The sequence below is a fragment of the Brachionichthys hirsutus genome, chromosome 1 (assembly GCF_040956055.1).
Source record: "Brachionichthys hirsutus isolate HB-005 chromosome 1, CSIRO-AGI_Bhir_v1, whole genome shotgun sequence".
NCBI lineage: Eukaryota > Metazoa > Chordata > Actinopteri > Lophiiformes > Brachionichthyidae > Brachionichthys > Brachionichthys hirsutus.
In genome coordinates this window covers 102,399-116,839 of record NC_090897.1, presented here as the reverse complement: position 1 = coordinate 116,839, position 14,441 = coordinate 102,399, and the positions used below count along the sequence as shown (strand labels likewise).

Here is a 14,441-nt window from a genome sequence, read left to right as displayed (position 1 = left end):
AGTGGGAGGGAAAAGGGAGCCAGGAAGTTATGTCATGCTCCTTCAGCGATGATGTCATCCTTCATTCCTTTGAATAATCCAAAGCTTGGTCCGTCTGACAACGGAAAACATTAAAATGTAACAGAAATTCTGACTCATACTCCGAGCGTGCTAACAGAAGCAGGACGGGTGTGTTGGAGGACAGCACCGGTACGTATCCCTCCGTGAGGCTCCTGACTATAATACTATGCTGAAGGACAGCACCGGTACGTATCCCTCCGTGAGGCTCCTGACTATAATACTATGTTGAAGGACAGCACCGGTACGTATCCCTCCGTGAGGCTCCTGACTATAATACTATGCTGAAGGACAGCACCGGTACGTATCCCTCCGTGAGGCTCCTGACTATAATACTATGTTGAAGGACAGCACCGGTACGTATCCCTCCGTGAGGCTCCTGACTATAATACTATGTTGAAGGACAGCACCGGTACGTATCCCTCCGTGAGGCTCCTGACTATAATACTATGTTGAAGGACAGCACCGGTACGTATCCCTCCGTGAGGCTCCTGACTATAATACTATGTTGAAGGACAGCACCGGTACGTATCCCTCCGTGAGGCTCCTGACTATAATACTATGTTGAAGGACAGCACCGGTACGTATCCCTCCGTGAGGCTCCTGACTATAATACTATGTTGAAGGACAGCACCGGTACGTATCCCTCCGTGAGGCTCCTGACTATAATACTATGTTGAAGGACAGCACCGGTACGTATCCCTCCGTGAGGCTCCTGACTATAATACTATGTTGAAGGACAGCACCGGTACGTATCCCTCCGTGAGGCTCCTGACTATAATACTATGTTGAAGGACAGCACCGGTACGTATCCCTCCGTGAGGCTCCTGACTATAATACTATGTTGAAGGACAGCACCGGTACGTATCCCTCCGTGAGGCTCCTGACTATAATACTATGTTGAAGGACAGCACCGGTACGTATCCCTCCGCGAGGCTCCTGACTATAATACTATGTTGAAGGACAGCACCGATACGTATCCCTCCGTGAGGCGCCTGACTATAATACTATGTCGAAGGACTGCACCGGTACGTGTCCCTCCGTGAGGCTCCTGACTATAATACTATGTCGAAGGACAGCACCGATACGTATCCCTCCGTGAGGCGCCTGACTATAATACTATGTTGAAGGACAGCACCGGTACGTATCCCTCCGTGAGGCTCCTGACTATAATACTATGTTGAAGGACAGCATCGGTACGTATCACTCCGTGAGGTGCCTGACTATAATACTATGTTGAAGGACAGCACCATGAGGCTCCTGACTATAATACTATGTTGAAGGACAGCACTGGTACGTATCCCTCCGCGAGGCTCCTGACTATAATACTATGTTGAAGGACAGCACCGGTACGTATCCCTCCGTAAGGCTCCTGACTATAATACTATGTTGAAGGACAGCACCGGTACGTATCCCTCCGCGAGGCTCCTGACTATAATACTATGTTGAAGGACAGCACCGTGAGGCTCCTGACTATAATACTATGTTGAAGGACAGCACTGGTACGTATCCCTCCGTGAGGCTCCTGACTATAATACTATGTTGAAGGACAGCACCGGTACGTATCCCTCCGTAAGGCTCCTGACTATAATACTATGTTGAAGGACAGCACCGGTACGTATCCCTCCGTAAGAACTCAATTAAGTAGACGGGAGGAGGTAGAAAGGAGGAAGTAGACGGGAGGAGGTAGAAAGGAGGAGGTAGACGGGAGGAGGTAGAAAGGAGGAGGTAGAAAGGAGGAGGTAGACGGGAGGAGGTAGAAAGGAGGAGGTAGACGGGAGGAGGTAGACGGGAGGAGGTAGAAAGGAGGAGGTAGAAAGGAGGAGGTAGAAAGGAAAGGTTCTCCTGCTTTCTGGAGGATTCTCCAGCTCAGCAGTGGGAATGTTCTGGACCAGCCCAGAGCCTGCTGCTGAAGAATGCCATGATTCCTAACGGATCAATGGGCAGGCCCAGCGTGCACGTACACACACACACACACACACTGTACTCCACCTCAGTTTACAACAAAGTAACACAACGCTGAGATGTTTACGGAGATTCTGAACCGTTTGCTAGAAGAATATTATATACGTAACTAAAAATATAAAAATATAAATCTCACAGCAGATAAACCTGCCAGATACAAACATAAAACCTGGAGTGTTTATGGTAAAACTTACTAGTATTCTGATGCAGGGATGGTATATATGAGCAGCAGCAGTCATGTGACGTTCACTGAACCAATCACAAGAGAGGAGAGTGTCAAAGCTGTAACGTGTCATGATACTGATCATCAAGACAAACGATGTCATGACGAAGCAAAGGAGGACGAATCAGGGAAACGCACAGCAAAGAGGTGAAGATAGGTGTGGTACAGTGTGTGTGTGTGTGTGTGTGTGTGTGTGTGGGGGGGGGGGGGGGGGGGGGTAAAGACAAAGAGACATCTCCCAACATGAAACGCAGACAGGCTCCTACAGGCCCTGAGAGAGAGAGAGAGAGGGAGAGAGAGAGAGAGAGAGAAGATGGTGGATGTGGGAGATCAGCATCACTGGTCTCAGAATGACCAATGACCAAGGAGGAGGAAGAGGAGGAGGAAGAGGAGGGCTGTTAAATGTAAATGTTTAATTTAGGGATGCACCGATCGATCGGCACCGAATTCATGAAAGGTCACATGTTCTACCCTTTTTCACAATATGAGATATCTGAGCCAGTCTTTGGTCAAACAGCTGCTGCAGGACAGCGTCCCTCATTTCTGTCTCAAACAGCTGCTGCAGGACAGCGTCCCTCATTTCTGTCTCAAACAGATGCTGCAGGACAGCGTCCCTCATTTCTGTCTCAAACAGATGCTGCAGGACAGCGTCCCTCTTTTCTGTCTCAAACATGCTGCAGGACAGCGTCCCTCATTTCTGTCTCAAACAGATGCTGCAGGACAGCGTCCCTCATTTCTGTCTCAAACAGATGCTGCAGGACAGCGTCCCTCTTTTCCGTCTCAAACATGCTGCAGGACAGCGTCCCCCATTTCTGTCTCCAACATGCTGCAGGACAGCGTCCCCCATTTCTGTCTCCAACATGCTGCAGGACAGCGTCCCCCATTTCTGTCTCCAACATGCTGCAGGACGGCGTCCCTCATTTCTGTCTCCAACATGCTGCAGGACAGCGTCCCCCATTTCTGTCTCCAACATGCTGCAGGACAGCGTCCCCCATTTCTGTCTCCAACATGCTGCAGGACAGCGTCCGTCTTTTCTGTCTCAAACAGATGCTGCAGGACAGCGTCCCTCTTTTCTGTCTCAAACATGCTGCAGGACAGCGTCCCTCATTTCTGTCTCCAACATGCTGCAGGACAGCGTCCCCCATTTCTGTCTCCAACATGCTGCAGGACAGCGTCCCTCATTTCTGTCTCAAACAGATGCTGCAGGACAGCGTCCCTCTTTTCTGTCTCAAACATGCTGCAGGACAGCGTCCCTCATTTCTGTCTCCAACATGCTGCAGGACAGCGTCCCCCATTTCTGTCTCCAACATGCTGCAGGACAGCGTCCGTCTTTTCCGTCTCAAACCGCTCTGCCAAAAACGCGCTAAACCCAAGCTAAACAGGCGCTCCCTTTCAATGCAGCAGGGGGCGGAGCCATAGACTTGGCAAGTAGGCGGGGCTGTCAGCGATCCAATGGCAGAGTAGGAGACGACAGTGGCTGCCTTTCTGACCTTTGCGGAGGTAGAAAGATCAGTGAATAAGATCGGTTTCATACGTAGACATCGGCCGATCGGTGTCGATATATCGGCCGGTCGATCGATCGGCGTCGATATATCGGCCGGTCGATCGATCGGTGTCGATATATCGGCCGGTCGATCGATCGGCGCATCCCTACTAGGGATGTCCCGATGCGATCCCGTGATCAGAAATCAGGCCTGATCAGGACTCGGATATATATGGATCGTTATTGTCATTACTTTTCATCAGATCTAGAGTGAGACCTCTCTACTACAGACAGAGACTGTAACGCGTGCAGCATGACATCACTTCCTGTGACGCTATTGGTTGAATGCTAGCTAAACAGGAAGCAGCTTGAAGCTAGTCGCGCTGGTACGTCTGCGCTGTGGAATTGTTCTGAAGTGGACGACAACAACCTGGCGATCAGCTGCTGTTCATTCTAGTTTAAATATTCGTACTTAATATTTCCTGTTTATTTATTACTTGAATTTTCGAGCTACGCCACAGAAGTGCTCTGTTCAAGATATAAATGTTGAAATAAGATGATTAAAATAAAAAATAAGGGACCTCCTGGATCCGTTTCTTCACTCGTCTTTATTTTTTTATGTATTAAAGCATCGAATCGGGACTCTGTTCAAAATCAAACGACTCGTACTCGGGGGTAAAAAACAACCCGATCGGGACGTCCCTAATTTACGCTGCTAAGTTCTGTGTGCGAGCGCGCGTCTGTATACACTTTGACAGCAGGAAGTACCGGCCTGACGATGAGCTGAACACATGATCAGTAGATAGTCGCCCGTCTTCCACAGGAAAAGACGAAGCGTCGCCATGGCTACTGAGCACACCAGCATCCAGGTCTGTGGCTCAGACCCGAACCCAAGAACACAGGTGGTGTCATTACTCAAAGTCTGCTACCGCATTGACAGATGTTCTGCTCTGCATTTCACTTGGACAGAACCAACAGCAGCAGCATATAAAGGTCACACAAGTCAAAGTCTTCTCTAGGACTTAGCCCAACAAAAGACAACATTTTGAAGACATCAAAGATCGAATTCAGACGATACTTTATCCTGCGGTACAGAGACATTTGGCTTTTTAAATGTGTGCGTTTTGTGGGTGGAGAGTTTGAAGGATGCCTTCTTTAATTGTCTCCTCTTTTTCCCAGTGGTAGGACACACTTCCTACCCCCAATTCTTTGCTATCCTCTACTGCGACCCCCGTCACTTCCCGCTGCCCTGGAGTCTTTCATCATAACCCACTACCTTGTTGGACTGAAGGAAGAAGGGTAGGGCTGAAAGAGGGGAAACGACTCACTGTCTACCTGTGAGGGTGTGCAGAGTGCTCCAGTTCTGGGGAGGCGCTGAATGTGGCAGCTGGTGATATGCTGGGAATGTGAGCCTCTGCTTTGCCAGGGCTGGTCCCACAACTCTATTTAAGGAAATGGCAGCCAGGAGCCCATCAGACGCTCTCTGTCTCCGTCTGTCTCCGTCTCCGTCTCCGTCTCTCCTGACTGACTGACTGACTGAGGCAAGATGCACACAAATTCACATTTCTCTCAAAATTCAAATCTCGCAAGATTTCGTTTGGAATTCAGATCATTCATTCTCGCGAGATATGAATGCTGAGCAAAATATCGTGAGAAGGAACGATGAAAAAATTGTTGCGGATACTTGAGTTGGAACTGCAGATAGCCGTGGGTTTACTGTACATATTTTGATATATATAAGTCGCAAGACCAGCCAAACTACTAAACTACTTATAGTCCGTAAAACACGCCATGTGGAGAGGAGTTTTTCCGTTTACTGTTCACTCGTTGGTCGGAGCTTACAGGCCTTAAACTACTCCAAGATGGCTACAATTAATTTGGCTTAAATGTTGCTCCAATGGACTTCAATTATTGGCTGCCATGGTTTATTTTTACTTAACCTGGTGGCTCGACTGGCAAGATGTCACCAAAATCACTGTCCCTTTCAATTCTTTCGGAAACCGATGCAAGTGTATTGAATCATATCGTGAGCCGAATATCGTGTATCTTATCGTATCGCGAGATTAGTGTATCACTACAGCCCTACTGATGAGAGTTTGTGTCTAAGTTTGAGGTTGAGCATAAACGTGCACAGGTAAGACAAGCTCAGCAAGCTATGCAAAACTCCAAGGATGTCCTTCAGTCCTATCAGTAACACCTCAGACGCGTTTGAGGCTTCGGGGAGCTTCCATCAACATGGAGATCGTCTGGTTTCAGTCCATTCTCTTGTTTTCACATATACAGGAGAGCAAACACACAAATACGAGGAAAGAAAAAGGCTCTTGCTGTGGAGGCAGAGTTAAAAAGACGAACTTCAATCCCGTTTCCCTTCTGGTCGTTCTGGCAGCTTGTCTGTCCACATTTTTGAGGTTAGAAAAGAGTTCACAGAACACGGCGTCAACTTCCAGAAATAAACTGTTTGCTCATGTGTGGGTGCGATGAAATAGAGTTTCGTCTCTTTCACTCTTTGAAATAAGGTTCAATGAGACATTATGAAATGCACAAAGCATTTTGACAAATGAAGTCTGTAAGAGTGTAAAAGTATTCACATTGCTTCCACTTCTAAATGTTTCTTCTGGGAGATCAAAATGTGGGAGGGCAGGTGAAATCCATCCGGTCCAAGATTCTGCTGTGTTGCTCCATGGTGCCACGAATGGTTCTCGTAGGACTGATAATGCCACAGCTGGCACGGAAAATAAAGTAAGCACGACAACTTCAGGGAAGGAGAAACTTGTCAGAGTTTCAGATGTAAATGGCACCAGTACTCATCTTTTCCCTTCTTGGCCCCACCTATCATCTAGCTCTCCCCCCTTCCATACCACAGGAGACCTGAAGGTGGAATCAGTTTTCCTTTTCCAATGTGTCCCTCCCCCCCCCATCCGGCTGTTCTCCGACGTGCCCAAATTCCTAGACAGTATCCCCAACTGTTAACCGCCTCAGTCGGGAATGCGGACACCCAGCCCAGGTTTTCAGCAGGCCTAGTTTAGGCGGAGCGTGCAGGACCGTTACAGGAGGCGGACCTTCCCTGCATGCCAGCCAATCACACGCGTACAGAGACACGCTTCTGCTCTTTGCAGCAGGATAACATGCAAAGATTCCTCTGAAGGGCAAAACGTTAGCTGGCTAGTCATGTTCTGACCCAGATTCCATTTCTGGACTAGAGTTAAGCCCCCCAACACACACACAGTTTTAAATAAAGGCTTTTTTTCCATTGACACGTTTTGATATATCCTTACCAAAAATGGCTTAACAGCTGACACCGTTGTCCGTCACAAACTAAACGGACGGCACATTTCAACGAGACGGGAAATTCTAATCTATCCTCATTTATGTTGGCCGACATACAGAATAATGAAAGTACATACGGAGTAACGTTCATAGAAATGCGGGATTATTGATAAGGCCGCTTCCATTGTGGGGGTGTTCTTTTAACTGTATTCATGCACTCTCATTTCCACATTTCAAAATGTTACCCGGAAGAGCTGCAGGTGTGAATCTAAATGCCCAAATCAGTTCGACTGCCACGAAAAAACTGCACCTGGGCATTAGAGGTCCCGGTCCAGAGAGCTCCCAGGAGTGGGTGGGGAGGCTTCCTGTGCTACCAGTACTTCCTACGAGACTCTTTGTCCTGCTGGTTTGGGTCGTTGGTCGTTTCCTGCTCCAACAGGAGTTTAAGTATCTGGACTCTCTACCTGTCAGTCAGAACTGAACATCTTCAACCAACCCTAAGCAAGTCCAGTTGATTCCTTTGATTTACACTGCACCACAAACCGGCTGCCCCAAAGCGTATGCTTGCTCCCCCAGTTACAAACAGAGCGACTCCTGCCATACGGCCCAGACAGCTTCAGTTGCTTGTGAAGGTGAAACCCAGCCTGACTCCTTCCAGCACAAACAGCCGAGCAGGTCAGCAGCCACCCTAAAAAGCAGCTAGTCATTCAGAACACCCGGCCCACCGTCCCGCCCCAAGCCCACGCCTCATATTAGCCCCGTGTGTTGGTTATGTCCTTCCCATACGATCCGATGTTGTCTTTGTCGGTATATACTCAAAAATACATTTTGTTCTGCTTAAGGGGAAACACGGAGGCTACATTCCATGTAAACTACAATTTAATACTGCAGGCTACACATTAGCTGCGTCAGAAAAGGGAACCAGGATTTAAGTGCTATGATTAAGACTGCCTGCCCCCCCCCCCCCGACTTTGGACTTGGAATTACGAGGATACTCGTACGGACCCTAACCCGATGCATGAAGCAGCCTTGGCTGCGCTTCAGAGACTCAGACTTCATTTTAAGGAGCAAATAAAGTCGCAGATCCCGAAACAGGGCGCCGCTCAGCTGCTGGGGAAGCAGGTCACTGAGGAGTCCTTTCATTTGTGCACCGCCTTCCAGCTGCATGTTAACTCTTTGATGTCCTCCCGATCGCACTTCAAATCAGACGGGGGCAATTCTGCAGGTTTGCTTCTCAGACAATGTTGTGCAGGTACTCCTCTAGCAGCAGGTACTCCTCTAGCAGCAGGTACTCCTCTAGCAGCAGGTACTCCTCTAGCAGCAGGTACTGCGCTAGCAGCAGGTACTCCTCTAGCAGCAGGTACTCCTCTAGCAGCAGGTACTCCTCTAGCAGCAGGTACTCCTCTAGCAGCAGGTACTCCGCTAGCAGCAGGTACTGCTCTAGCAGCAGGCACTCCGCTAGCAGCAGGCACTCCGCTAGCAGCAGGCACTCCGCTAGCAGCAGGCACTCCGCTAGCAGCAGGCACTCCTCTAGCAGCAGGCACTCCGCTAGCAGCAGGCACTCCGCTAGCAGCAGGCACTCCGCTAGCAGCAGGCACTCCGCTAGCAGCAGGTACTCCTCTAGCAGCAGGCACTCCGCTAGCAGCAGGTACTGCGCTAGCAGCAGGTACTCCGCTAGCAGCAGGTACTCCGCTAGCAGCAGGTACTCCTCTAGCAGCAGGTACTCCGCTAGCAGCAGGTACTGCGCTAGCAGCAGGTACTCCTCTAGCAGCAGGTACTCCGCTAGCAGCAGGTACTCCGCTAGCAGGTACTCCGCTAGCAGGTACTCCGCTAGCAGCAGGTACTCCGCTAGCAGCAGGTACTCCTCTAGCAGCAGGTACTCCTCTAGCAGCAGCAGGTACTCCTCTAGCAGCAGGTACTGCGCTAGCAGCAGGTACTGCGCTAGCAGCAGGTACTGCGCTAGCAGCAGGTACTCCTCTAGCAGCAGGTACTCCTCTAGCAGCAGGTACTCCTCTAGCAGCAGGTACTCCTCTAGCAGCAGGTACTCCTCTAGCAGCAGGTACTCCGCTAGCAGCAGGTACTCCTCTAGCAGCGGGTACTCCTCTAGCAGCGGGTACTCCTCTAGCAGCGGGTACTCCTCTAGCAGCAGGTACTGCGCTAGCAGCAGGTACTGCGCTAGCAGCAGGTACTCCTCTAGCAGCAGGTACTCCTCTAGCAGCAGGTACTCCTCTAGCAGCAGGTACTCCGCTAGCAGCAGGTACTGCTCTAGCAGCAGGCACTCCGCTAGCAGCAGGTACTCCTCTAGCAGCAGGCACTCCTCTAGCAGCAGGCACTCCTCTAGCAGCAGGTACTCCTCTAGCAGCGGGTACTCCTCTAGCAGCGGGTACTCCTCTAGCAGCGGGTACTCCTCTAGCAGCGGGTACTCCTCTAGCAGCAGGTACTGCGCTAGCAGCAGGTACTGCGCTAGCAGCAGGTACTGCGCTAGCAGCAGGTACTGCGCTAGCAGCAGGTACTGCGCTAGCAGCAGGTACTCCTCTAGCAGCAGGTACTCCTCTAGCAGCAGGTACTGCGCTAGCAGCAGGTACTGCGCTAGCAGCAGGTACTGCGCTAGCAGCAGGTACTCCTCTAGCAGCAGGTACTCCTCTAGCAGCAGGTACTCCTCTAGCAGCAGGTACTCCTCTAGCAGCAGGTACTGCGCTAGCAGCAGGTACTCCGCTAGCAGCAGGTACTGCGCTAGCAGCAGGTACTCCTCTAGCAGCAGGTACTGCGCTAGCAGCAGGTACTCCTCTAGCAGCAGGTACTCCTCTAGCAGCAGGTACTCCTCTAGCAGCAGGTACTCCTCTAGCAGCAGGTACTCCGCTAGCAGCAGGTACTCCGCTAGCAGCAGGTACTCCTCTAGCAGCAGGTACTCCTCTAGCAGCAGGTACTGCGCTAGCAGCAGGTACTCCTCTAGCAGCAGGTACTCCTCCAGCAGCAGGTACTCCTCCAGCAGCAGGTACTCCTCTAGCAGCAGGTACTCCTCTAGCAGCAGGTACTCCTCTAGCAGCAGGTACTCCTCTAGCAGCAGGTACTCCTCCAGCAGCAGGTACTGCGCTAGCAGCAGGTACTGCGCTAGCAGCAGGTACTGCGCTAGCAGCAGGTACTGCGCTAGCAGCAGGTACTGCGCTAGCAGCAGGTACTGCGCTAGCAGCAGGTACTGCGCTAGCAGCAGGTACTCCTCTAGCAGCAGGTACTCCTCTAGCAGCAGGTACTCCTCTAGCAGCAGGTACTCCTCTAGCAGCAGGTACTCCTCTAGCAGCAGGTACTCCTCTAGCAGCAGGTACTGCGCTAGCAGCAGGTACTCCTCTAGCAGCAGGTACTCCTCTAGCAGCAGGTACTCCTCTAGCAGCAGGTACTCCTCTAGCAGCAGGTACTCCTCTAGCAGCAGGTACTCCTCTAGCAGCAGGTACTGCGCTAGCAGCAGGTACTCCTCTAGCAGCAGGTACTGCGCTAGCAGCAGGTACTCCTCTAGCAGCAGGTACTGCGCTAGCAGCAGGTACTGCGCTAGCAGCAGGTACTCCTCTAGCAGCAGGTACTGCGCTAGCAGCAGGTACTCCTCTAGCAGCAGGTACTGCGCTAGCAGCAGGTACTGCGCTAGCAGCAGGTACTGCGCTAGCAGCAGGTACTCCGCTAGCAGCAGGTACTCCGCTAGCAGCAGGTACTGCGCTAGCAGCAGGTACTCCTCTAGCAGCAGGTACTCCGCTAGCAGCAGGTACTCCTCTAGCAGCAGGTACTCCGCTAGCAGCAGGTACTGCTCTAGCAGCAGGTACCGCGCTAGCAGCAGGTACTCCTCTAGCAGCAGGTACTGCGCTAGCAGCAGGTACTCCTCTAGCAGCAGGTACTCCTCTAGCAGCAGGTACTCCTCTAGCAGCAGGTACTGCGCTAGCAGCAGGTACTCCTCTAGCAGCAGGTACTCCTCTAGCAGCAGGTACTCCGCTAGCAGCAGGTACTCCTCTAGCAGCAGGTACTCCTCTAGCAGCAGGTACTCCGCTAGCAGCAGGTACTGCTCTAGCAGCAGGTACTGCGCTAGCAGCAGGTACTCCTCTAGCAGCAGGTACTGCGCTAGCAGCAGGTACTCCTCTAGCAGCAGGTACTCCTCTAGCAGCAGGTACTGCGCTAGCAGCAGGTACTCCTCTAGCAGCAGGTACTCCTCTAGCAGCAGGTACTGCTCTAGCAGCAGGTACTGCGCTAGCAGCAGGTACTCCGCTAGCAGCAGGTACTGCTCTAGCAGCAGGTACTGCGCTAGCAGCAGGTACTCCTCTAGCAGCAGGTACTCCTCTAGCAGCAGGTACTGCGCTAGCAGCAGGTACTCCGCTAGCAGCAGGTACTGCTCTAGCAGCAGGCACTCCGCTAGCAGCAGGTACTCCTCTAGCAGCAGGTACTCCTCTAGCAGCAGGTACTCCTCTAGCAGCAGGTACTCCGCTAGCAGCAGGTACTGCTCTAGCAGCAGGCACTCCGCTAGCAGCAGGTACTCCTCTAGCAGCAGGTACTCCTCTAGCAGCAGGTACTCCTCTAGCAGCAGGTACTCCGCTAGCAGCAGGTACTCCTCTAGCAGCAGGTACTCCGCTAGCAGCAGGTACTGCTCTAGCAGCAGGTACTCCGCTAGCAGCAGGTACTCCTCTAGCAGCAGGTACTCCTCTAGCAGCAGGTACTGCGCTAGCAGCAGGTACTGCGCTAGCAGCAGGTACTCCTCTAGCAGCAGGTACTCCTCTAGCAGCAGGTACTGCGCTAGCAGCAGGTACTCGGTGTAAAACTGCACACGTCCGTCGAGCATTTCTACTAAACACACAATCAAATCATCAATCAATCATCTAATTTGAATCAAAAGGTACTGAAGTCTTTTGTATTTGCTCATTATAAATGCAACTGAATCCAAACTCCTGCTATTATCAAACACAAACGTTGGTGTCAGGTGACATTTGCTCCTCCTCATAAATAGGCATCCCCTTCATGACTAACGCCTACCTTTCGGCCTGACCTCTACCTTTTTCTAACTGGTCTGATGGGCCAGATTTGACCTACGACCCAGCCACTCATATCGACCTTGAGTTAAGGAGTCAGAGGTCACACCTGTCCCAGAGAGCACAAATGACAGCAAATAGGCCACGCTTTAACAGACGCCATTATTGTTGCTTCCTGTGTTCATGACGCCGTCCCCGTGACGATGAACGCAAACTGAGTTATTGATTTATCAGCCGTTTAAATCAGCGTCTCGGGGAGGCCTGTCTGACACGCCGGATGGAAGTTAAATAAAAAGTACACCTGATGTCGAGCTGCTTCGTCTCAAAGGTAAACGCTCGTGGCTTTAGGAGGGGGGGGGGGCAGTTTAACTCATTGGATGTGTTACTGCATGCAGATGTTGCCATGCCGACGCAGACGCCTGCTCTCCATCGCAACAGCACTTTTCTATTTTTTCGGGAACCCTGTTGGTTGCCAGGGATTTTGTTACCATGGCCACGCTGCAGTCTGATGCAACAAAGCCCCGCCCACTACGACAGCGCCTTCCGGATTAACATTATAGAGTCACACAACACCAGTCAGCGATTTATTATTCCTGACGGATCGCTGGGAAACGTCTGAATATATCGTAACGTGGAGAATCGATCGTGGAAGTGGATGGATGTAGTATTGATTAGTTGATTGACTACCGAGACCCTCCTCTGTGGCTGCATCAACAGATTTAGGGAGGCGAACATCATTGTGAGTACTGAGGACCAGAAGAATGCGGCCGGCTGTCCTACCTGGGCTGTTGGCCTCGCCCTCCAGAACCTGCAGCTCGGTGCACTCGGCCAGAGAGTGCTCCAGACAGAGCTGCAGGAAGCGGGCCTGGGTCCGGCTCAGCCTCTTCAGCAGCGACAGCAGGGCCACCGTCTGCTCGCACTCGTTCCAGCCCTTGAACCAGCTGGCGAGCACGCCCACCTGGTCACGAAACATCATGCCCTGTGAGGCGGGCTGGGGGCGGAGACGTGGTGGAGACGCTGATGCTTTGAGGAGCACTAAAGGTGCTCTTTCAGTTGCTTCTATGCCTGGCGGTGGGGGGGGGGGGGGGGTCAGTCAGTCGGTCAGTGTGCTGCCATTCTTAGCTCCGTCGGCAGCGGGACCGCAGTCTGGCGTTCGGCCCATAGCCGGCGAGGGACACGTTCCTGCACCGTCTGGTCTCTGCTGGCTTTGGGGGGGAGGCGGAGCTACGGGACGGACGCCTGATGAGTCAGCGTTCCTCCAGCATCCTTCAGGGGGTCCCTCTCGGGCCTGCAGGAGGACGGAGAGCGTTAGAATGGACAGACCGCCGCGCACGCAGAGACCGCCGTGCACGCAGACCGCCGTGCACGCAGACCGCCGTGCACGCAGACTGGGACGAACCTCACACGCATTTATAGGTCGCCTCCTCCGAGCCTGAAATAAATAACTTTCACCCATCCCTAAAAATACAGACGGAGTACCGACGCTGCGTCGCCGGGTGACGTCAGCAGCCGCTTCCCTCCGGTGCCCGGTCTTAATGACAGGTTAGTCATATTAAAGGCTAATGTAGCTAAGGCAGCAGCTAGCCTGTCTAAAACTGTCCCTTTGCCTCATCAGCACGCAGCGTGCGTGCGTGAGGCAACACACACACACTGCCGCTCAGCTCGTGCGTCTCCGCTTCTATCCGGCCCCAACTTTCCCGCGGAGACACAACTTTAACGCTAGCAGCTATCACCCTGTTAGCATTAGCACTGGTATAAGCGCTGACCACACGGAACAGGCTCAAAGGCTCTCCGGTAGGAGATCTAACCGGGAACGCAGGTTGAATAGTTCCATTTCCAGAGAAACGCTTGGATTTCCGTACCGAGTTTCTTGGTTCGTAGCTCCGGGCGCAGCTAGCATCGCCGGGTTTGTGCTAAGGCGGGCGCCGGCTCCGGGCTCCGGGGCTCCGGGCTCCGGGCTCCGGCTCAGTTCTCCGGGGGGGCTGGGAGCTTTGCCATCTTGACTAACTTTTCTCTGTCTCTCCCCGACAGTCGCTGTTCGGCTGCCCCTGCACTCAAACACCGTAGTAAAGCTACACGGAATGCAGGACGTCACTTCCTATTTATTACCTTTCGAAATAAAGTTCCGCGCATCATCAGCACCATCAACTCGGTCACCTTCAATATTCCAGCCCTTGGAATATATGAAGACGGAACCGATCGTAATCGTTTGAAGAGGAAACGTTAAAGACGTCGGTGTTAAAACGTGAGAAACACAAAAATCAATATTGCCAAACATTTGGCCCCCATCCTAGCGCCTCTTGTTAGCAACACACCACACCATGTCATAAAAAAACAACCTCCCAGGACTTTATATAAACCTGGACCCGGATGAATCCCGGTCCGGTCCAGGTCCCGGTCCAGGTTTTAGGGTTAGGGTCCTGGCCTCCGATCACGTCACATCACT

The 14,441-nt window shown here is 52.0% G+C and overlaps 1 protein-coding gene across 1 annotated transcript in view; it reads right to left on the bottom strand.

The window, feature by feature from the left end:
* The window catches only part of samd4a (sterile alpha motif domain containing 4A), a 36,175-nt gene extending 22,239 nt beyond the window's left edge, over nt 1-13,936 (bottom strand). Inside the window, exons 1-2 of the mRNA XM_068751462.1 lie at nt 13,858-13,936; nt 12,776-13,283 (exon numbers count right to left, since the gene is read on the bottom strand). Of these exons, the coding sequence (XP_068607563.1) occupies nt 12,776-12,971 (196 nt within the window). The 5' untranslated portion in view covers nt 12,972-13,283; nt 13,858-13,936. The remainder of the gene's footprint in view (nt 1-12,775; nt 13,284-13,857) is intronic.
* Nucleotides 13,937-14,441: the final 505 nt, after the last annotated feature.